This window comes from Heptranchias perlo, chromosome 23, assembly GCF_035084215.1.
Source record: "Heptranchias perlo isolate sHepPer1 chromosome 23, sHepPer1.hap1, whole genome shotgun sequence".
In the NCBI taxonomy this organism is placed as follows: Eukaryota; Metazoa; Chordata; class Chondrichthyes; order Hexanchiformes; family Hexanchidae; genus Heptranchias; species Heptranchias perlo.
Genome location: NC_090347.1, coordinates 12,478,482 through 12,502,966, shown reverse-complemented (window position 1 = coordinate 12,502,966; position 24,485 = coordinate 12,478,482). Strand labels below are relative to the sequence as shown.

At 43.2% G+C, this 24,485-nt stretch overlaps 1 protein-coding gene across 1 annotated transcript in view; it reads left to right on the top strand.

The window, feature by feature from the left end:
* Nucleotides 1-10,324, top strand: part of timp2a (TIMP metallopeptidase inhibitor 2a) — a 51,374-nt gene extending 41,050 nt beyond the window's left edge. The window contains exons 4-5 of the mRNA XM_068004026.1: nt 1,465-1,589; nt 7,010-10,324. Coding sequence (XP_067860127.1) covers nt 1,465-1,589; nt 7,010-7,207 — 323 coding nt within the window. The 3' untranslated portion in view covers nt 7,208-10,324. The remainder of the gene's footprint in view (nt 1-1,464; nt 1,590-7,009) is intronic.
* The last annotated feature ends 14,161 nt before the right edge of the window (nt 10,325-24,485 follow it).

Sequence of the window (24,485 nt, the reverse complement as noted above, 5' to 3'; positions counted from 1 at the left end):
TGCCCTAAGGAACTCCTGCAGCGATGTTCTGGGGCTGAGATGATTGGCCTTCAATGACCACAGCCATCGTCCTTTGTGCTAGGTATGACTCCAGCCACTGGAGATTATTCCCCCATTGACTTCAGTTTTACTGGTGCTCCTTGATGCCACACTGAGCCGAATGCTGCCTTGATGCTAAGGGCAGTCACTCTCTCCTCTCCTTTAGAATTCAGTGCATGTCCATGTTTGCACTAAGGACGTAATGAGGTTCCAAACTGTCAAAGTGCTTCTGGCATTACAATTTTTTCTTGATGGGTGGGGTGGGGGGGGTCCTTCTGGGAACACAACCCTGGGAAGAGAAGAAGGAAGAGGGGAGCAAACTAAGCTGCAGCTGGAGGAAAGCAATTAGAAAGAAATGTGTTCAGAAGAATCATTATCCTACCCACTGAGTTTATAGGCCCAGAACAACTTACTTGCAGTTCCTTGAACATTGCTGAAGGAGGCTTTGATTCTCCAAGGAAGCAGTGGCAAGAGTTGTCACATTTTGCAAGAAGACAGACAGCCAACTGCAATGGCTTAACATATCATTGCCTGTTGCACTCAAGGTCACTGAAGCCCTGAACTTCTTTGTCTTCATCTCCTTCCACAGTGGGTATCATCATCGGTCAGTCTGCAGTCCATACTTGTATTAAACAGGTGACTGATTCCTTGTTTGCTGGAGCAAACACATACATCACTTTCACCGTGGACATCTGGAAGCAGAAGGACAGGACCCATTGGGAGATCAAAATTGACTCCATAGTTCCAAATCTCTGCCTAACTATTATGCGGGGTGATATTTTAAAAAATCTTTTGCTAGGCGGACTGCATGGTTGAACATTCACCTCTGAAACTTTAACTTTAATCCATCCCAGATTGATGAGATGAAAGTGTCCTCTTTCTCGCAGCTGGAAAGAATGAAATGAAATGATTTAGGCCAGACCCAGTTCAGTTAAGGTTGAGCTCAGGTCTATAAATTAACATTCACATTCAGAGCAGCTGTAAGTGTACAGGAGGGGCTACAGTTCTGAGGTTGGTTTTGAGACATATTGATGGAGCAGAGTAGAGAAGTTTAATCTAGAATTGATCACTATGGTACCTGAGAAAGCTTGATGCAGCCACGGGGTGCAAAAAGTGGAGAAGTGTTTCATCCCCCAGTGCTGAGATCCCTGACCTTGTTGAGCAGAAAGAAAATTAGCAGAGAAATATAGGAATCTAATGAAGGAGACCACAACCTCCAATATTTAAAGAAGACCAACAATCAAGGCCTCTGACTTATAAATGTACAAAAAACAAGACATTTTCATCAGCTTGACATATTGAACTCCTTCAGTCTGTCTTTATTAAATGTTTATTAGATGTACAAATCATGTATAGTCAAGGAAAGATAGGCAAAACATTCACCGATCTTGAAAATAATTTGAGTTCATTTTTATATATCCTCAGGAAATCTGGGCGTAGATGGAAAGATGTTAATCACACTCTGTGATTTTATTGTGCAATGGGACATGCTAACTGCTACACAGAAGAAAAGCTTGAACCAGAGATATCAAATGGGGTGTAGCTGTAAGGTAAGAGACAACAAACGATGTAGTAACCCAAGAAAATGGTATGTGATGAGAACATTATTTGGGTGACAATTGAGTTATGAATGCACAAGCCTAATAAACTTGGTGCATCTTCAGTTAGATTGGTGTCTGAATTGCCTCATTATGTCTTCAATTGCCCTGCTGTGAAGTAGAAGATATGTAAGTGGCTATCGTTCTGATAGCCAGAATGGTTCACCAGAACAGTGAGCCCTCCAGGTACAAGTTTTATTAAAAACTCAAAATCTAAATTCTGCAAAATGCAAGTTAATTATATGCTATGTTTGAAAGTAAAGACTATTTAATAAAATGAGAATGGTTAGAAAGAAAGTATGAGCAAAGAGTTCTGTAGCCATGGGTAAACTGAACAATGTGGTGTAGATTGTAGTACTGCCATTGGTTCCATTGCTGAGATCAGCTAATTGAACACAGACCATGGATCAAAGCTGGGACCTTCCTGATCTATATGCTATTTTTTTTTAAACAAAAACTTTGGCAACCACAAAACATATTTTCTGTATAACTGTTCTCTTTTTAGTGAAATGTTTTTGTTTCAAAAATAGCATAAATTAGATCTGGTGGGTTATAACTTCAATCCAAGGCCTGCACTCAATTAGTTGATCCCAGCACTGGGTCCTGTAGCAATGCTACAATTCGCCTTCGGAGTGCCTGGCTTAGGGAAGGGGAAAATATCCAGGACTCCCACTGTTGATTATTTTTCAGTAACCCCTGAGGGAATTGCACGTATGGATGCCATCACATTTGCTAGACTGAAGAATGGCCAGTTGGGCGAGATACCCAAGGGTAACCATCGGCATATTCCAGGAGGAGTCACCACCTTCAGGAGAGTAGGAATAAGGGGGAGAAAATTGTCTGGAAAATTCATGATACATTCTTGGAGTAAACGGCAACTGCTTTCCAAACAATCCTCTGTTTAGGTCTGAACAGAATGGCTCATTTGAACATTGCCTGTATTTTTTTTTAGTTGATTTGATTTATTTTACTGAGTCTAGGCTAGATTTTGGAGGCCAAAGTTCACAATTGTGTTAGGGGGTTTTAGGCTGTGTGTGTAACTTTATATTAATTACTGTTGATTCTCACAGTTTTGATCAGTGTGTCCCAGGACAGTTTTGACTACAGTTTCTGATGGCTTTAAAAAAAATCCCAAGTACATTGAGTTGAGTGTGTGTATAAATATATAATATAAAATGCTGAGTGGGTCACAACACCTCATTTAACAACATATCTCAAAATTCTATGTCTGCCTCTTTCTATTGTCATGATGTGGAGATGCCGGTGATGGACTGGGGTTGACAATTGTAAACAATTTTACAACACCAAGTTATAGTCCAGCAATTTTATTTTAAATTCACAAGCTTTCGGAGACTTCGAAGTCTCTGAAAGCTTGTGAATTTAAAATAAAATTGCTGGACTATAACTTGGTGTTGTAAAATTGTTTACAATCTTTCTATTGTGGAATCCATTGTAAAAGTGTCAACATCTATCTGTAGTGGCAGTTACACCTATAGGTGGTGCTGTAAATGGCCCTTTTCCATTATCGATCAGTTACTGTCACGTTAGCTGGAAAACTAGGACTTGATATCGTCATTCACATTCCCAGATAGCCACTAATGGTCGTGTCCATGTAGAGTTCACAAAATGTGGGTCACTACAGACAGAGCACGATGGTCTTGTAACAAAGAGTGAACATTGAAGTAAAGTCATGGTGTGGCTCTTTTTAGCCATTCTCTGTCATCTTTGAAGCACGCTTATTCCAAGAAAGTTTTCCACCACCCCTCACCTGAAGTATAGAGAGAAATGGGACAATATTGGCAAATGTACCACTGATTGCAGAATACTGGTTAATGGATGCCATAAGCAGCAAACTTCACAATCCTGAACTCTGGTAGTTTCGGCAATCTTACTTGCTTATCCACCCCTTTCAAAACTATGCCCTGAAAGGTAATATGTCTCCTTGCCCCTGTGGGGCCTGGTGGTGAAAGTACCTGAACCAATCCTGCCAACCCCCCAATTGAGATAACTCCAAACATCTGGAGGTGGTGGAGGGTGCAAAATTTTCAGGGCAACCCCCTCCTCCCCCACCCTTTAGCTATACAAAACCCTGGTTAGACCACACCTGGAGTACTGTGAGCAGTTCTGGGCACCGCACCTTTGGAAGGACATATTGGCCTTGGAGGGAGTGCAGCGTAGGTTTATTAGAATGATACCCGGACTTCAAGGGTTAAGTTACAAGGAAAGATTACACAAATTGGGGTTGTATTCTCTGGAGTTTCGAAGGTTAAGGGGTGATGTGATCAAAGTTTACAAGATATTAAGGGGAACGGATAGGGTGGATAGAGAGAAACTCTTTCCGCTGGTTGGGGATTCTAGGAGTAGGGGGCACAGTCTAAAAATTAGAGCCAGACCTTTCAGGAGCGAGATTAGAAAACATTTCTACACACAAAGGGTGGTAGAAGTTTGGAACTCTCTTCCGCAAATGGCAATTGATACTAGCTCAATTGCTAAATTTAAATGTGAGATAGATAGCTTTTTGGCAACCAAAGGTATTAAGGGATATGGGCCAAAGGCAGGTATATGGAGCTAGATCACAGATCAGCCATGATCTTATCAAATGGCAGAGCAGGCACGAGGGGCTGAATGGCCTACTCATGTTCCTATGTTCCCTATTCCTATGTTTCCTATGTTCCCCAGCTGAAAGGAATGCCAGTGCTTGCGAGGGGAGTGAGGTAAATGTTTTAGCTTCACCCACTTCCACAAAGAGGATTTTCAGAGTCTGAATGGAAGGAGAGGATTTTTGGAGTCTTTGGGAAGGGAATGTTTTTTTTTATTCGTTCATGGTGTGTGGGCGTCACTGGCAAGGCCAGCATTTATTGCAGATCCCTAACTGCCCTTGAGAAGGTGGTGGTGAGCCGCCTTGAACCACTGCAGTCCGTGTGGTGAAGGTTCTCCCACAGTGCTGTTAGGAAGGGAGTTCCAGGATTTTGACCCAACGACGATGAAGGAACGGCGATATATTTCCAAGTCGGGATGGTGTGTGACTTGGAGGGGAACGTACAGCTCACCAGAAGTCTCGTCCACACTCGCGGAGAAAGTTTTAGCACTCCGCTGCCCATATTCAGATGACAATCTGGACTCCTCCTTCCCATTGATTGTTCCCTCTTCTCTCTCTCTCTCTCTCTCTCTCTCTCCTGCTTCCCTCCTCAGCCCCCTGCTCTTATCCTCCACCGTTCTAACCCCTACCCTCCTCTCCTATCGATTCCTCTTTCCTTTCTTCATCCTCAGCTCTATTCTCTCTTTCCCTCCTGCCATCCTCTCTTCCTTTTCTCTTCTCCTCCTTTCTTGTTGCCCCTCCCCACCCCTATAACCCTGCTTGACCTCAATACTACACTTAGTCTTGAAGTCTCATGTGCAACACCATGGGAGAGTGACTTGTGATGGCTTATTTATTGACTCATGAGATTGATCCTGATCCTGTCAGCATGATAAATCAAGTGGTGATTCTTTTTGCCAGATGCCCACTTAATTAACACAGCATTCAGTCTTTTGGGCAACCATTTTTTTTGTCTGTTCAAGTGCACATTGGTACTCCTTCTATTTTTCCTCTGCCTCATGGGCCTTTCCATTTTCTCCAGTTCCTCCACCTTCAGATTGTAATATTCTTTCTCCTTCTCGTGGTGATCTTTCCAGTTATAGCTCTTCTACTTGGTGGTTATGTCCATTGTCTTTTTCCTCTGCCGCCAATTGGCCTAATTCTAATCCTCTTTCTAAGTTTTCCTGGTTCCTTGTACATATATTAAAATTGTTTCCTACTCTTCAACTTACTGTAAAACATTTGAAAAGCCAATGGTCTGTGGAGTGATATTCTTTCCCAACAAATTGCCACAGGTATTATGTTTGGGTTTTTACACTAGGTATTTGGGTTCAATGTCTCAGACCATTCCCATAAGAAAGCCCATGTTCCCTATGGGCCCAGAGTGTGTCTTTATTTGCCCAATATCTAAGTAAATAGGTCAGTAACTGACCATGCACTCTGCACCTAAGCTGTGTTAGAATGACTTATTGTGTGAATCCCAGTTAAGATGACAAGTGTGCCAAAGGTTTCAGTTGTAAACTTACCCAAAGACTTAATTTCCTTCTCATTTATTTTGTTATTCACTGTTTTTGCCAGCTACTTTTTAATGACCCCTATACAGTCTTTGGAACGACTGGCCAACAGTTTTCAGCCCCTTACAGTCTTTGGAAAGGTTCTTAACACTTTTAGTCACCATATGCCATTAAGTGCCCACATTTCTTTAAATTTCAGCTATAGCCTTTTAAGGGTTGTTGACATTCTAATAGATGCCAGCCTTGGCACAGTGGTGGCACGTGGCACTCTTGCCTGATTCAGAATGTTATGGGCTCACACCCCACACCAGATATTGAGTACCTAATCTAGGCTGACACTTGGGTACACTACTTAGGGCAGTGTTGTACTGTCAACGGTCCTGATGAGATTTTAAATTGAGGCTTATCTATTCATAGAGCAGGGGAGTTCCCCTGGTGTTCCAGCCCGACATTTATCCCACAACCAACACCATCAAAAACAGATTATGTGGTCATTGATCTCATTATTGTGCCCATATTGCCTGTTGTGTTTGGCTACGTAACATTGGCTATACCTCGAAAGTATTTAATTGGCTGTGAAGTACTTTGGGATATCCTGAGGACATGAAAGATGGTATATAAATGCAAGTTCTTTCTTCATATTTAGCCATAATCTCCTTCTCATGAGCTCCTGGTACGAGGCACAATCTATGGCAAGAGATCTTCCTGAATATTAAATGAAGGCGGATCCTGGAAGCTCCTGTGGGGTTGCCGATGTCCAACTTGTGCAACCTTTGAGCTTGAAGTTCACCAGTCCTGCAGCCTCAGTACCGGCACCAAAAAAAGTTATCCATGCAGTATACTATACACCGTAAAACTGCCATAAATTCAACACATGAGCAGGGGCACATTAACGCATGGGCCTATGGAGCCTGTGCCCAGAGGCCCCCGGCCAAATATTGGGACCCTGCCAGGGGCAGCGAACTATGCCCAATAGGAGAGTTGAGCATGGGGTGCTGAGGGGCCCTGAATATTCTTGGTGCCCAGGGTTCCAAGAGTTCTTAATTCGGCTGTGCACATGAGATGCCTAATGTGTGGAATGTCAAGGCAACAGGGACAAGAGAAAAGTAGGTGAACGGTGCAAGAGAAATTCAATATTGCCATTGGCTAGCAATATAACAATTCCAAATGTGCATCAGTAAAACAAATGGGTGAATGGGTTATTGTTGGCAACTTACGAATCTTTTACCAAGGAAATTGTTCAACTTCCGCAGTAATCGGTTTGCTCTTTTCCTCATTAGATCGTCAGATGTCCATCCATTCCTTGCTACATCACCTCTCGAAGCGAGTGCCTGTGGACAGACTGGGTGACTGAGAAAAGCATTTACGGACGTCAGGCCAAGCACTATGCTTGCGTTAAGAGGAGTGATGACTCCTGTGCATGGTACCGTGGCGTAGCTCAACCCAAGAAAGAGTTTCTGGATGTAGAAGATCCATAAATTTATTACATCTAACTCGCCATTCAACAGAAAATTTACGCAAAAACAGTGTTGTCTATAATCTGAAAAATGTAACCCAAATTTCTTCTGTCCAATATAGTAGGTCTGTTTGCTTACTGTGTGGTGATACCTGTATGTAACATGGCATATACTTATATTTCGCATTTTGGCATCAGCTGTACAGTTTGCATTTTTCTGGCTAGAAATAGAAATGCACTTTTGTTTGTTTTAGAAAGCTGCCGCATTGAAAGTATTTGGTATAAGTCTGAATGTGTTAAGTGAGGATTGACTCCTCAATTTTGTAAGTATTTTTAACCCCTTGAAGGCCTAGAGTAGTGCATTTGCATTAGTGTCCAAAAATGACACTTTTCCCATTTTATTTAGGACCTGCTGTTGATTTTGTAGATTCTGGACTTTATTCTTGATCTAATTTAGTAAGTCTGTCATGATAACTTAACATACTGCAGTTTTAGACTTTGCATGATAGAAATATATGTTGCAAGCTGAAAAAGATAATCAATGCTGAAAGTTTGAATATTTATTCCTTTTGCAATTTAATAACTCTTCTTACTTCAATTATGGTTGTCACAATAATATACAATCGTAAAATAATAACCCGATACAAGCCATGATATTGATTATCATTAAGTTTATAACTGTAATATGTATTGTGATTTAACTTTTTTTTATTCTTAAATTTTTATGTTCCTCAAGAGATGTTTGCACTGGGAATGGAACGCTTACCATTTCTAGCATCTGTTTCCAGCACTCCCAGTTTAGGTAAAGCACCGCCAGATACAGAGTAAAGCTTCCTCCACTTAGTCCCAGCACCATTCCTCAGCCCACAGCCTCAGGAGAATCCTTACTGCACTGGTGTGACTTTAAAAAAAAAAAAAATTCCCTCGCTCTTAACAAGATTTTCAATTAGTGCTGTATTTAGAACAGTTTTGTTCTGTAGGCCCATGTCTACTAAGAACTGCATTGTAATTGCACAAATTAGGATCCTTACAGCCAAGAGAGAGGAGACTTTCCTCCCATCAATCCAGGCTGGACCTGATCTTAGATCCCAGAGGTAAAAAGCTACTGTCGAAGCCACTGCATTCCCAGTTTCTCTCTTCAGTCCTTTGTATTATTGCATGAATATGAATTTCCCCAGCCCCAGACTTATTTGTCAAAATGACCATTCTGCAAATTTGCTTTGCCTTTCAAACACTTGTCTGGAATATTATTGATATTAATAGTTAATGGAACAAAATTCTGCCCTTGGAATTCTTAACAAACAGCCAGTTCTTAATTTGTCAATATTTTACAGTTTGAATATTTATAATTCATAGATCAAATATGTAATCTGCAAAGAAAGCATACATATCTTTAAATTTCAGAAATTTCTCAACTAGTCATTTTAAAAGGATTCGATAGGGTAGATGGAGAAACTATTTCCTCTGGCCGGGGAATCCAGGACAATGGGGCATAATCTTAAAATTAGATCCAGACCACTCGGGAGTGAAATCAGGAAGCATTTCTTCACACAGACAGTAGTAGAAATCTGGAATCTTTTCCCCCAAAAGGCTGCAGATGTTGGGTCAATTGAAGCTTTCAAGACTGAGGTCGATAGATTTATTTTTTGCCATAAGGGTATCAAGGGATCTGGAACAAAGGCGGATAAATCGGGTTGAGGTACAGATCAGCCATGATATTGAATGGCAGAACAGGCTCGAGGGGCTGAATGGCCTACTCCTGTTCCGAGTATTTGACCTCCTCCCCTTCTATATGATACATCATATTGCGATGAGTTGCTTGGTGCAGTAGGTTCATTTTTGAATGATAATCATTGTTTTTTAATAGTTACCTAACTATATTCTTTGACTTTGCCTACAAAATCCAAGTCATTATTTTATACATGCTCTACAAAAGTGATTGCAGTGTTAATGGCATTTCAGCAAATGATAGAGATAGACCACTAATGTATTTGTTGGAATTACAAAGAATCAACAGTAAATAGATTTTTTTATTAGTTTGAATTTTTGACTATCATAACCAGAAAAATTTGAAGTTATTCATAGAACCTCCTTTTATGTATTTTTTTAATGTCCGAGGCAAGGTAACATCAAGATTATGGAGAGTGATAAGCTTTCGCTGTATAAATAAATAAAAAGTTAGATAGCAAAAAGCAAAATACTGCAGATGCTGGAAATCTGAAATAAAAAATAGAAAATGCTGGAAACACTTAGCAGGTCAGACAGCATCTGTGGGGAGAGGAAGGTAGGGGTCACGTTTCAGGTTGATGACCTTTCATTGTGAACCCGACCTTATCTCCACAGATGCTGCCTGGCCTGCTGAGTGTTTCCAGCATGTTCTGTTTTTATAAAAGTGAGATAGCATTATTTAAAAGATTGGAAATTGAAAGAAATGCCTTTGTTTTGCAAATTAAATATTTCCTTTTTAACTGTAGAATTTAATCAGTCCTCAGCATTATTTGGTTATCTCGCTCACTGTGTTGGATTTATCACAGTTGTCAGTTTGAGATACATTATTTGGAGGCCGATAGTTCAGAGCTTTATAATAAAAAAAAATTGGGTCTGATTTAAAAACATTGGTGAAATATTCACAGTTCACCACTAGTATAGCTGCCTTGTAAATACCTCGCGAAAACTTCTTTCATAATTAACATTCTTTTAGGATTACCAGTATAAAGAAATGAGCTTTATTAACACTATGGATAGAATGTCACATACCAAAAGTTATTTTTCTACATTCTTGAAGTATCTTTGTACTTAATGCCCAGACGCTAAGATTTGATCTATTTCTTCTGTAATTCTTTTTTTAAAGGTTTATTAATAGTATGTTTAACTTATAATTCTTTTAAAGCTATGCTTTTTAAGTAATAAGTGTTCAGAAAATGCTGCCATAATTTAAGGCTTTGATGTTTTGCAATGATTGTTAGAAGAAAAAAGTCAGAGACTTGCAATTTGTTTGATCTGTAAGCATATAAAAGTATGATGAGAAACATTTGGCGCATGTGTTTGTTACTCTGTATAATTCATGTAGTAAATTCCATGTGGACTCTGAATTCATGGAAAAATACAGTATTATATCAAATAAAGATTTATTACTATATGTTGGTGAAATGCTTTTCTTTTACAAGTCTAAGTTACTTTCTGACAATCTCAATCAGATTTTATAGGTTTCCTAGAATATTTGTGCAGGAATTGTAATTGGATCTAATGATGAAAAATAAATGTTAGTTAAACAGGATATAAAATCTGTTAGACTTTGTAGTAAAATTCTCAAGTGCATTCCACTATGATTCTATGCTTAAACTCTGAGGAATTCTGTAAACTGACCCTGACAAAAAAGGATTCAACTAAACAATTTGGCTTAGTAATCCCAAAATGGGGAGTTCAGTGTTCATACACGTACAGCTGGTTTATGGTGCCTTTGTTGTCTAAGATAAAGAGTTGAATTAATTGAATAATGTGGGTATCCTGCCTCTACACTGTTTTAACTGGAAAAACAAGGCAGCCTGGACTTATGGGGGAGCTAAATTGGGCCACGTAGCGTCCATTGTGTAGGCGTCGCGTGGACTCCTAAGGACCCAAAAAGGCACCTGGAATGCACACACACTTCTAGCGTGACGTGATAAAGGCATTCGCACGTGCGCAGATAACAAACACCAGCACCATGTAAAGTAGGGAGAATATGCAGTAGATCAGTGTGCAATGCTAATTTAAAGGGACAGATACAATTTTGGAAATCAACGCTCCAGCCAAAGCACTCTTAACTGCTGAACAGATCTTAAACAACATGGAGGATCCTCCACCAGTACTATTTAACGGGATCATGCAGGAGTTACAGGTTGGTTGCTGGATTATTGCTTCTGGCTGCTGATGCATTCGTACCTGTTTTTGGAGGTCTCCTACATTTGGAGAAAGTTGCAATATTATATAGAATGGGCTGGCCGGTCGTACATTACTGTTAGTGGCATTTAAAACAGTGTGCTGAACAAGGTTGCTGCCAACCATAGGTGGCCTGCTAGGGCTCCCACTGGGCTTTGAATACAACTGGGAGAATGCAGAGAGGCCACGCAGAGCAGGTCAAGCAGCGAGAGGAGGAGGAGGAGGAAGTGCAGCGCACTGAGCAGGAGGCCATATCCAATGAGGACCTTCAGTAACCAATTCTCTTACCTCAAACTGAGCGAAGATCAGTGTATCCATCGGCTGCAGTTAATGAAAGAGGTCGTGGCGGAGATTTGTCAACTGCTGCAGCAACAACTTCAGCCTCCGAGCAGGGCAAGGACCACATTGCCTGTGGCTGTGAAGGTAACCGTGACGCTGAACTTTTACGGCTCTGGATCCTTTCAGGCTGCTGCTGACGATACATGCAACATCTCTCAGTTTGCAGAGCACTGCTGCAAAAGGGAAGTCACTGAGGCTCTGTATAAGCTGTGCAACAGATTCATCACGTTCCCTCTTGACAGAGAGAAGCAGCATAAGCGAGCACGAGAGTTTGCTCGCATTGCAGGCTTCCCCATGGTGCAGAGTGCCATTGACTGCACACATATTGCCATGTGTGCTCCACATCTCAACTCTGCCATCTTCATGAACAGAAATGGGTTCCACTCCATCAATGTGCAGCTTATGTGTGACCACGTGCAGCGCATCATGCAGGTCAATGCCCGCTACCCTGGCAGCAGTAATGACACCTTCGTTATGCGACAGTCCAATGTCCCACCTATCTTTCAACCGGCATGGCAAGTCAAAGGCTGCCTACTGGGCGACAAAGGCTATCCTCATGAGGTGGTTCATAACTCCAGTCTGGCACACACGCAGAGCAGGCCTACAATGAGAGCCATGCGGCCACACAGAACATTATTGAGCACACCACAGACGTCCTAAAGCAAGACCTACGCTGCCTGGACCATTCTAGAGGAGCCCTGCAGTACTCAGCTGAGCTGGTGTCAAGATTCGTTGTTGTATGCTGCATGCTGCACAACCTCGCCCTTTATGAGAGGACAACCCTTGCCACTGCCTACCTGGCGAGACTCTGAACCAAAGCCAGAGGCAGAGGAAGAGGAGGAGACAGAGGAAGAAGTGGAGGAAGAGGCAACGAGGCAACAAAGTGCACAGACCCTGTCTGCTAGGGCTCTGCGGGCTCACCTTATGAGCGATATCAGTAACCTTAACGACACCTCCCAAGTCACCAACAGTCCTACACTCCCCACCTTTCCTCTCCCACATGACCATCAAATCGTCCTCCTTATGATTACACATTGCTTCCTCCCGGAGCTCATCGCATAAATAAAAACTACCACCAACTGCGAGTTCAAATACAAATTTATAAGTTATCACATGAAATCATGTATACTACATGAGACTATTCACCCTTGTGCATTCCCTTAGTGCCTGTCGTCCGTGTGCCTGTTTCCTTTCCTAGTGCTCCTACGGGGTGCATCCCCAGTGGCTGGTGCGTGTGTGGTGGGAGGCTGCTGACCTTCAACTGAGGAGCGTGCAGATGGCCTTGGAGGACGACCGCAAGCAGCTCTGGGCTGGGAGGGCCTGGCTTCAGACTGCACCATCTCGGCCTGGGCTGCAGCAGTCTGGCTTGGCTGGCTGACAGGCAACAACAAGGGGAGTGGCAGAGGTGGGAGCAGGAATGCTGTCATCCTGAGAGAGGACAGCAGGTTCGTTTGACATGCCACCACTGCCACTCTCCCGGGGCGGTACCTCAGCTGCCCTGGTGATTTGCTGGCGAACAGATCATTGAACTTTTTCCTGCACTGCATCCATGTGTGCAATGCTCCTGGCATTTACTTCTAGTGCCACTGCCTCCACAGGATGTGTCTGGAGGGCCTCCTGCCACCCTATGGATACAGGATGGCCCTCCGTGCGTCCACCTCATGCACCAAGGCCTCGGAGAACCTTGGTGCACACTCTCTCGTAGGCCCAGCCATTACTGCGTATCTTCCAGCACAGATGTAATTGTCAATGCACTTCCTTCAGTCATACTCCCCTTTACGAGGTGCAGGCTGCTTTTTAGTGCTGGCCACGCCCCATATCGGGCCCCCTGCTGGTGCGTCCAACCACTCAGCAGCGCAGGTAGCGCTGGCTGCACGCAGAAATCAAGGAGATCACCAGGCAGCACGAATCTCATGTGCTGCCTGCATCTCAATGACCGGGCGCGGGTTAATTGCGCAGCGCGACCCTTGCGCCCAGTTTCAGGGGTTATCCAACGTCACCCCCTAGATCTCTCTACGACTATCAAAATTGCCCGAATGGTGCCATGCAGGACAGGTCTCCCTGCAGACTTACCCTCCTCTAACATCAGAAACGCTGGGCCCGATATTAGGAGGGTGGCGGGATGGCAGCGGGGGGGTCGACTGGGCGCGTGGGTAACGCGCCCAGTGAAATCGGGGTGCTCCGCACGCGATTGCAGCCTAATTGAAGATACTTACACGTGCTTCCGGGTTTCCCGTTCCAGACCTGCGCAGCGGGCGGACTGCGCACCCGCATCACAGGCTGTCAGCAGGAGGAGCCCTATTTAAAGGGGCAGTCCTACAATGCTCCTCCTGCAGCAAAGAACCATTTTTGGAGCTTGGAGCAGGCCAGAGGCAAGGCTGCTCCAAGGATCTCTGACACCTCACTCCAGGTGCTGCTCGATGGGGTGAGGAGGAGGAGGGAATTTTTTTTCCCATCTGATGGGAGGAGGTGGAATCCCTCTGCCACCAAGAAGGCCTGGCTCGAGGTGGCAGAGGAGGTCAGCAGCAGCAGCAATGTGTGCTGAACCTGGGTCCAGTGCAGGAAGCGCTTTAATGACTTAACCAGGTCAGCCAAAGTGAGTATACTTACGCATTCTCCCACACTCCATTTTCCATATCACCTCCACCACCACACAACTCCTTCTGCACTGCCACCACAACGCTCTCGCATCACTCCTCACATCCACTCAACCATCATCCTCACCTTGCCTGCACGTACTCATCGCCCCAGTTCCCATTCGAACACTACCACGTAACCCAACCCTCATACAATCTCATGGCTATGTCTCAAATACACCCTCCCATGCATCTCCCTTACGCTCACCCCCACCCACACCAATGCATGCAGCGGGTCAGTATGCAACCATCACTCAATCACGCCTCTCTGTGTTTGGCCTTGAAAGGAGAAGAGATTCCAGAATGCCCAGGAGAGGGCAAGGACCGGAGGGGGCCCGCCACACCAGGTGGTCTTAACGGACGCAGAGCAGCAGGCGTTGGAAATAAGCCGCATGCTGGAGTGCCTGTCTGTGGCGGACGCCGAGACTGGGATTGCACAAGCGGCTGGTGACAGAAATCTAACACTCAGCACTCATGATAGCGAATGATCTTAGCATCACTTGGCATCTGCAGCACCTCAACATCTGTCCACGTGCTTAATATTGCTTTCTGTTCTCTTGCAGGGCCATCTGCGACTGCCCTGACTGTGGAGGGCGATTCCTCAGGGGACCTGCCGGCCTCTGAAGGTCTATCGTCACATCTGAGCCAGCCATCCACAGCGCAGATACACACACCTCGGTGGGTCCCTGTCCTCACTTAGTTGGGCTTGCACATGGTGAGTCACTATGCACACGTGAGCATGAGCAGACCCTGGTGGCAGGGGCAGCCGTGGAGAGTCCGCGTCGGTGGGAGCACTCTTCTCCAGGCTCTGCTCAGCTGGACCCAGATGCTGAGCCCTGGGTGCCAGCCATGAAAAGGAGAGTCATTGAGGGCCAGCAGCACATTGCTGAGGTACTGGAACAGTTGCCACGCGCACTCTCCACAATCGCGCAGAGGATGGAGGAGTCCAACTCCTGCATGAGTGGAATACTGTCACAGGGACATGAAGGCATCTCTGAGATAGTGTCGCAGGTAGGTGCGGGAATGTCTGCGATGGAGGAAAGGCTAGTCTCCATCGAGCTTCAAGCACGGCTCAACAATGAGTCCATTCAGGCCTTGACAACGGCCGTTCGGATTAAGGGTGAGCAACATTCTGCCGCCTTAAATAGGCTGACAGATACATTACAACTGGCCTTCCAAGGCTTCACACAAGTCCTCCAAACTGTCGTCCAGCAGGGTGGAAGGAGTGATGTGGGCCTGGGCCAGGAGAGGGATGATGGTGAAAGGGGACATAGACATGGAGACGCCACTCAAAGCGCTCCCACGCCTCACCCATTGCCCCCCTCTCAAACCGTACCCGCAATGCTGCCTCCTCTCCAGGTGGTCGAGTCTGCCCCTGCACAGGTGCAGGTGGAGCAGTCTTTGGAAGGGCCCTCACAGGCACTGAAACCCAAAGGGCATCCGCGCAAAGCATCTCATCGGTCAGGGCATGGACAAGAGCAACCTGCTACTACCTCTGCTGAAGCCACAGGGGTAGCACCGTGTAGGGGTTCCCGTAAATGTAAGGCGAAGGTTTTGAGCACACAAAGGGGATGCACAAGGGTGTAAGACAAAATGTCGTGTTTTAGATTTACTTTCGTTTGTTTTGCAAAGCACATAAAAATTTGTCATCACCACTACTGCCACGTCTTTGCAAATCTTGTGTGGTTTGTGCAATATTTCCCTTTCCTGAGGATCACCATGAAGACCCACACCTGATGCCACCCATTGTGTCACTGCAGAGTGGGTGTAGGTGTATTCGCAGGGCTCTTTTGTGCAGACGACTGAGAGATGCCGGCGATGTCCCCGGTGGCACACTGGAAGGATCCGGAGAAGAAGTTGTTGAAGGCAGTGGTGACTTTGACAGCGACAGGTAAGAAGATGGTGCTCAGGCCAGCCGGGAGCAGCTCGGCATCAAGGAGGCTGCAGATGTCCACGACTACATGTCGAGTGACTCTGAGCCTCAGTGTGCACTGCTGCTCAGAGAGGTCCAGGAAGCTGAGCCTCGGTCTGTAGGCCCTGTGGCGAGGGTAGCGCCTTCTCTCTCTCTCTGCGGTTGCCCTCCCTCCTGCTGTGCAGGTGGATGTGTCACAGCACTCTGTTGTGGAGCTCCACATGTCAGAGGTGGAAGGCGTGGCCGGCGAGGCTGGTGATGCTGTTCGTTCTCTGAGGAGGTCATGACTGCAGCTATGGCGGCCCCCATCCGGAAGATGTACGTTTGAGGGGGTCCGCAAGGTAGGTAAATGTGTCTGCACACCGGGGTTAAGGTTGCAAGTTGGTGATTTTTTTGTGTTAGGAGGAGGGTGGTGCAGGCCAAATTTGGTCCAAAGTGACAGAGTGGCCTCCTGCAATGAGTGAGGGTCTCCCCCCACCCCCCCACCTGTCAAATGGGCCTTTGCAGCTCCCACAGGCTGGTGGCTGCAACACGTCTATTTCAACTGGGAGTGTTTCCCCTAGTATGGGAAACACACTCAGTTTGGATGAAAATCCCACCCCTCCTAAAATATCCTCCCAATCAGGTCTGCTAACGACCTGAAGTATCAAAATAATTGGTTTAATTGGGATCCCCCCGGCTTTAATTGCCGGTGGGAGTCCCGAATTCGGGGGCTGCGCGCGCATCATTGGGGAACCCGGAAGTGGGCGGGTTGGAGCCGGGCTCCGGACCTGCCCCAGGAATCCCGAATTTTCGGAGGCCCCCCCGCCACGAATGCACCCGCTCGGCCATCCTAAAATCGACACCACTGTTACTGCAGAGTTTGAGGTAACTATTCCTACTGCTGGGCTTTTGTTCAATTACGAGTGTACAGAAAAGCTTGGGATGTGTGCCCACAGCTTCCTGATCTGTGCTCTCAGTGGAAGAAGGTCCATATCAGTGCAATATTGGTCCTAAAATGTGTAAAACCAGACCAAACCAGTTACATAAAACTGAACAGGAGCCCATATGGTAAGTATCTTTGATTCAACTAGTAAATATCTCTGATTGGAGAGCTACCAATAGAGAACCTGTGTGACCAGAATCCAAAATACAATAATGTCATATGTATATATTTTAAATTACAGTTTAAAATATTCATCCAGATGCATCTCCATTCCAATGGTTATACAGAGTCTAGAAAAAGGGCAGATGTGCTCTAGCAGGTGTGATGAGTCTGCCCTGACCATGCAAATGGCCCCGTCCAGAGGATTTGGAATAGAGTCTCCAGTTTGGAGCTGGGGTGGACGGGGGTTAGCAATCTATCACCAAGCCATTTATTTGGGTTGGTCTCACTGGTGATAGTGCAATTTGACTGCACTGAGGTCTAGGTGCTTTATGCCATACCCTGGTATCAAGTAAAATACATCAGAATTTATGTTAGACCTTAAACCTAACACACACTCTACAATTCATCCAATTTATTAAAACAGATGCAACACCTGTGATCCTAGAAATATCAATGCGCAATCCCAGTACAAATGCAAAGCTATATTAACAGGATTCTATGGTTGACAGTAAGAATATGAATGTGCAATCCCACTAACAAAATGAAAGCACTTTAACACAATTCAACAGTAACATTCAGAACATCAATGCACAGTCCTATTCCAAAAATAAATTAAAATCTCAGACTTTAAGAATCTTAAACCTGTGCTTTTCGAATCCTGCAACTTGTTTTGACAGCTTTTTCTTGCTTTCCAACAAATTCAGAACAGTGCTCCATATTTTCCTCCATCACTGCTATAGCTTTTAGAGTATCTGTTGACATCTTGCATTTGCCCTTTGTCAAGATACCACCTGACATTTGAAACCGTCTTTGAAGTGGTGCATTGTAACTGAGAAAGCAAATGCAAACCTTCTGAAAGAAGTTCTATATTTCAGCATGTTAAATAAGAATATTCTAGAACTGAAGAAAATTTCTATTGACGTCTCTTGCTGGTACCCACTCTCACGATTCCTGGAGCTTTGCATCGGTGCCAAACTGTTCAGCAGAACTAAATTCAGCTTCAATATCCTTGAACCAATGAAAATGTTCTTTAGTCCTTTTGTCTTCTTTTGATATTTAGCTGATCAGGTTGGTGGGTTTCACTGATACTGTTTACTGTATCTACAATTATCAGTTTACGAAAATTATGTTCCTAGTAAAATCTAAAAATCATTAAAAATACAGAATGTCCTGAAGCTTCATGCATATATCAAAATAATCAATGGATATATGAAGAAAGGAGTTGATTTGTTTTCTGTTTCTGTTTTAGGCGCAATCTGGAAATTGGGCCCAAAATGAGCTTGAAATTGCGCTGGTAAGGTCACAGTTCAATGTCCGCTAAAATTCATTTGCGTAATAACAAACAAAATCTTCCATGAACCAGTGCAATCGGGCAGCGTAATAGAACGTAATCATTTCTTTTTTTCCCTCTTTCCATTAAAAAGTATTCCTTGATGTGTTTAAGAGTAGTAACCTGGTGCAGTTTTATTAATACAGCTGAAAATGGGTTTACCAGCAAAAGTAAGCATTTTTAATAACAGTCCTCTACCTGTGAGTAACCTGATTTACAATCACTGAAAATGACTTTGAAAAAAAAACTATATTGAACCATTTACTAGTTTCATTGGTGTACACTAGTCAGTTTGTTAGTAAATTAAATATTTTTTGATGTGAAAAATCTTTTAAAAGGTGCCTACTATTGCCTGTGCACCCAAGAAAATGAGCGCAATTTGAAGAGTCTTCCCAAACCAGTGCAATCAGCGGAATCTTGCAATTTCAACTGGGGGCTTGGCCAGTTTTATGGGCGGGGCCTGATACAGGCTAATTGAATCTTGAACCAGTGTAAAAGATCACAGAAAACACCAATGTAAGTGGTTTTGGGCGTAACTTACGTTTAAAATCCCCCGATCTTTTGCGCTGGTTTGGCCAATTCCGCCCGAACTGCGCTGATATTACTGGCGTAGACAAGTGGAAACTCTACCTCACTATCTCATCTTCATTTGCAACTCGTCTGAGAAGATGTTATAATTTAAAAATTAAAGTCACAAATATTATTCTGTACATAATTCTTGCTCCTTTCAGTGATTTCAACTTTCCTGACACTTCTATCATATAAGAGTTTTGTTTTTCCACATCCAAGATAGTTGCATTGAATTCTCAAGGATTTTGGGATACTTTGCTTTTTGACCACAATTATTTCAAGGCTTTGTAAATTAATTGCAAAGCAGGTGTCCATTACAGCCAGCTATTGTTATCGTTCCCCAGTAGCTGTTGATACTCCCAACTTTCAGAAAATTGCAGAAGTCCTTCACCTTTTTAAAATGTATGTATGTGAATGTAACTGTACGTTTTTGCTGGGTCACTTCCACATCTATTGGCAGACAACCAACAGCAGCCTGCACAGCATTATCAACAATCTGTGAAGCAAGCCAACACTACTCGTCTCTCTTGCCCTTGCAGTTTGTTCTCTAATTTGTGGAATGGATTGTTTTTTGCTAAGTGGTCTACGCCTTCTAATCATATGATTTGTCTTCTTGGCGCCAACTTATCCATTGCATTTGCCACAACCTTCGCGATATTGCCTGTCTTGCACTCTGGAGCTTCATGTTCAACAGATAAGAAATCAAGGACTTCTGTTTTGACCCCTGCCTGTTGTTCAAAATAATACACTTTGAGTGGCAGCAGATCATGCGCACATACAATGGTTTCAAGCATCCACTGATACAAATGTTGTTCCATTACATATCCCTGGACAACTGTGCAGACTTCTACCATATTAATAATAATCTCAGTCTGTGTACAAGCTGAGTAGGTTTTTAGTGGTAATGTTTCCTGATAAGTTTGGATGTAGAATGCATGATCAAAAGCTATGGTTGTTATTTGTGGTTGACTGTGAGGCTTAGACTACAAATATTCTTTTGGTGGCTAATCTACTGTCATTCTTTATGACCTGAATCTTTGTCTACAAAGTAGGTTCTCAGCAATACATTCAACCTCTTGACTGAAGCACCCAGAAATAATCAGAGCACGACTACAGTGAGCAAATAGAAAGCTGAACTGCAGCATGTACACTTCCGTCCTCCTGCATTTTACTTAAAAATAGAACTCTCAGCTGTGCTAAACACTAAATTCCATTTTAGTATTTTTACTACAGCATTTAACCTTGAGATTTCAAATTAGGTGACTAAAACAACAGCAAAAATGCTCAATTGACTGAAATAGACAAGTTTTCAGAAAGAGGCATGGATATGTCGCCAACCTGTGCACCGTCGGAGGAAGACGAGACTTTTTTAGTTGTTATAATATAATTTAAAACTTAAAACTAGTGTTCCAATAAATAGAGTCGAATAATAGATGAAAAAAATTCACCAGATTGACTCATGCGACTCCTATTCACCAAATGGTATTCCACTGTGGCTCTGGTTATAGACAAAGTAAGCTACACAATATAGTAATGTAATATTAGTTTCACTATAACTTAAAGGAATCTTTAAAAAAAATGCTAACTAATCTGTTGCAGACCTGTCAGGCCTCACTTATTTTGCTGTAAAAATATAACCCATTTTAATAGGCTCACTCTGAAAAGTAAACACCACTTATTAAATATATATATAAAACATATAATCAATATCAAGAGAACAAATTTATTTTTAAAACTAAGCAATAAGTTTGCTAAGCTTTCACAGGTTCTTCTGTTGCATTAATCCTCTGTAAGAAGTTTTGGTCCCTTATACGGCACTGGAAATATGAATTCCTGAAAAGGGGAATTTTGGGTAAGTGCAAATCTTTGTGGAAAAAAAAACTTTTCCTTAGGCAGGATCAGCTGACCACTTGTTTGTGACTCCTGCAGTACAACAGAGTTCCGGTTAATGATATGGCAAAGCAGAATTAGAACAGCTCAGCAGTGCCACCAGCAGAAATGTATTGGTTCTGCAGCTATTTGAACAGTGCACATTAAAATAAATTCATGAAGTGATCACACTTATTTTCCCATTTTTAAATTTTATGTCTCCAGTTTTCTTCCCCTTCCTTTCTACTCCTGAAAGCAGTGACTTGTACTGCAGCACAGTTCTATATGTGGTAACAGCTTTCCAATGCCTTGTCTTAGTGGCCATTCTAAATGTATGAGCTTTGACAATGTATGAAAGGGATAATTGACTCCAAGGCCATTGCATCCAATCATGTCCAACCTGGACCACCGAATACAGTTCAGGAGTGGGACCCAAAGCCAATTTTCCTCAGAACTACTTTTTCTTGAATAAGGACACTGTTAAATTGGGAGATAGGTTTCATAGAGGAATTTTCCTTGCCCACTGAGGATAAGGCTATTAATGTTGGATCATTCTATCCCACATGATGACAAAGGGGTTGTAATTATACATCTGCTACAAGACAGTTCGACTGCCCTGATGGCTCATTGAATTATCTAGTGAGGAATGAGTCAGGAAGTGACACTGGAAAATTGCAACCCATACTAGAATAATGGGGAATGCAGTGTAACAGAACCTTTCCAAACGTTATGCCCCATTGCCACCACCAAACCCGAGGGAATTGACAGGAAATTACATCCCTAAGACTCAAATTATTGTGCCTGGAAACCAGAATTTGTGTTACATGAACTCTGTCCCTCCCCCATTTCGCACCATTCTCAAAGGTGGGATTTTGCTGACATTTATGATCATGCAATCAAGGCATTGACAAACAATGGTCTTGTCTAATTGAAACACAAGGCTGAATATACAGCCTAGTGCAGTGAATGGAACCTTGGCATGGACTTGCACAAATATAGGAGCAATGGGAGGTAACTATTTTGTGCGGCTGTAGTAACTAGTGTTGCCCTTACTTTATCATATCTAATTCTGCTCTAAAAACTAATGCAGAGCAATTGGGGAGGGGGGAGGTATTCTAAAAGATGTTTTACCTGTTGCTGAGGGTGATTTGAGAGCACTGCATTCTGGGCCTTCTGTTCCATTTCTTTCCAGAAGTATAGGAGGATTCAGCCAGTTTTGCTACAATTGAGTGTTACAGCCACTGACGCTATACAGTCATTTTAATCTCCTCTGAAGACTAGTGACAGTGATTTGAAGTGTTACTATCTACATCGCTATAATATATAAAAAGTTGCAGATAAAGACTTGTATTTCTATAGAATCATAAAATAGTTACAACACAGAAGGAGGCCATTCAGCCCATCGAGCCCATGCCAGCTATTTCTAAGATCAATCCAGTTAGTCCCATTCCCCTGCTCTTTCCTGCAAATTTTTTCCCTTCAAGTATTTATCCAACTCATTTTTGAAAGCCATGATTGAATCTACTTCCATCACCCTTTCAGGCAGCGCATTCCAGATCATAACTACTCGCTGCGTAAGAAAGTTTTTCCTCATGTCGCCTTTGGTTCTTTTGCAAACCTATTAATCTGTGTCCTCTGGTTCTCGACCCATCCTCCAATGGGAACAGTTTCTCTTTATTTACTTTATCTAAACCCTTCATGATTTTGAACACTTCTATCAAATCTCCTCTTAAGCTTCTCTGCTCCAAAGACAACAATCCCATTTTCTCCAGTCTAGCCATGTAACTGAAGTCCCTCCTCCCTGGAACCATTCTAGTAAATCTTTTCTGCACCCTCTCTAAGGCCTTCACATCCTTCCTAAAGTGCGGATCCCAGAATTGGACAATACTCCAGTTGTGGCCGAACCAGTGTTTTATAAAGGTTCAATATGACTTCCTTGCTTTTTGAATGCCACTCTATGCCTCTACTTATAAAGCCCAGGATCCCATGTGCTTTTTTAACTACTTTCTCAACCTGTCCTGCCACCTTCAAAGATTTGTGCACATATATCCCCAGGTCTCTCTGTTCCTGGACCCCCTTTAGAATTGTACCATTTAGTTTATATTGCCTCTCCTCATTCTTCTTGCCAAAATCTATCAATTCACACTTCTCTGCATTAAATTTCATCTGCCTTTCACTACCTTAGGCTGTCCCATAGCGCTTTACAACCAATTAAATACTTTTTGAAGCATAGTCACTGTTGTAATGTAGGAAACATAGCAGCCAAATTGCACACAGCAAGGTCCCACACACAGCAATGTGATAATGACCAGATAATCTGTTTTAGTGTTGTTGGTTGAGGGATAAATATTGGCCAGGACACTAGGAGAACTCCCCTGCTCATGTATTGAAATAGTGCCATGGAATCTTATACTTCCAAGTGAGAGGGCAGACAGGGCTTCAGTTTAACATCTCATCCAAAAGGCTGCACCTCTGACAGTGGAGCACTCCCCCAAGAGTATCAGCCTAGGTTTTGTGCTTAAGTCTCTGGAGTGGGATTTGAATCCACAACCTACTGACTCAGAGGGCAAATGTGCTACCCACTGAGCCACAGCTGACACACACACTTCCTCTTAGGATAACACTTACTTTCCAAAACGCTTTCTCTGTCACTCTTGAATTTTCCTATTTATTGCACTGAGCTGTGATTGAGTCTTCCTTCTGACAGCTCCAAGCAAGGTGGCGCTATAGCGCTATGCCAGTCCTTATACTTAGTTGTGATTGGATGATTTGGCCATGTGACTTGTTGGCCCCACCTGTTGTTTCTCCCAGCTTGGTTTGTTTTCGTTGAACGAAATTGTGAGCTGTGTTCGCAATGTCAAGAATTTGAAAGGTATTTTGCTAACGCCTTCTATTCCATTTTTCCTAACCAAATTAATCTGCTTGAACAGAAACAGAAAGTTACTGAAGGTTGTGGAAACTTGAACAGAAACAGTGGCTGAAACTTTTTCCTGTTGTGGAAACTTGAACAGAAACAGTGGCTGAAACTTTTTCCTGTTGTGGAAACAAGTTTGTGAGATTGCTCAACTTGCAGGCCAAAAGTGAAACAAATGTTGTGCTGCAGGTATTAATAGATTCATCAAATCTTCCTGTTCTAATTCATGTTCTAGCTGCTTGGTTCCCTCTGAACTTTTTAACCTGCGAATATCAAATTAAATGAGGTCCTGACCATGTGAGGCCAATATGCAAATAAATAACTAATTAATTTCAAACAAAAACCAAAACACTGGAGATCTGATGACAAAAACAGAAAAAGCTGGGAATATTTAACCGGTGAGAAGGCATTTGTGGAGAAACAGAAGTTAGTGAGTCAACGTTTCAAGCCTTGAGACCCTCCAATCCTGAAATGTTGACTGACTGGTCTCTATTTCTCCGCAGATGCTGCCTGACCTGCTGAGTATTTCCAGCTTTTTCTGTTTTTGTTAACTAATTCAGTCCATCGACTGAAAAGCAAATAAATCATTGTGCTGCTGTCACTTTATTTTCATTTTTTTTTGGCAATTCTATTTCCAATTGTTTGATTTTAGTATGAGCACTTGCTTTCTTTAATTCATGTAGATGTCTGGAAATATTTGTGTGCTATCAATTGTAGAATTGAAA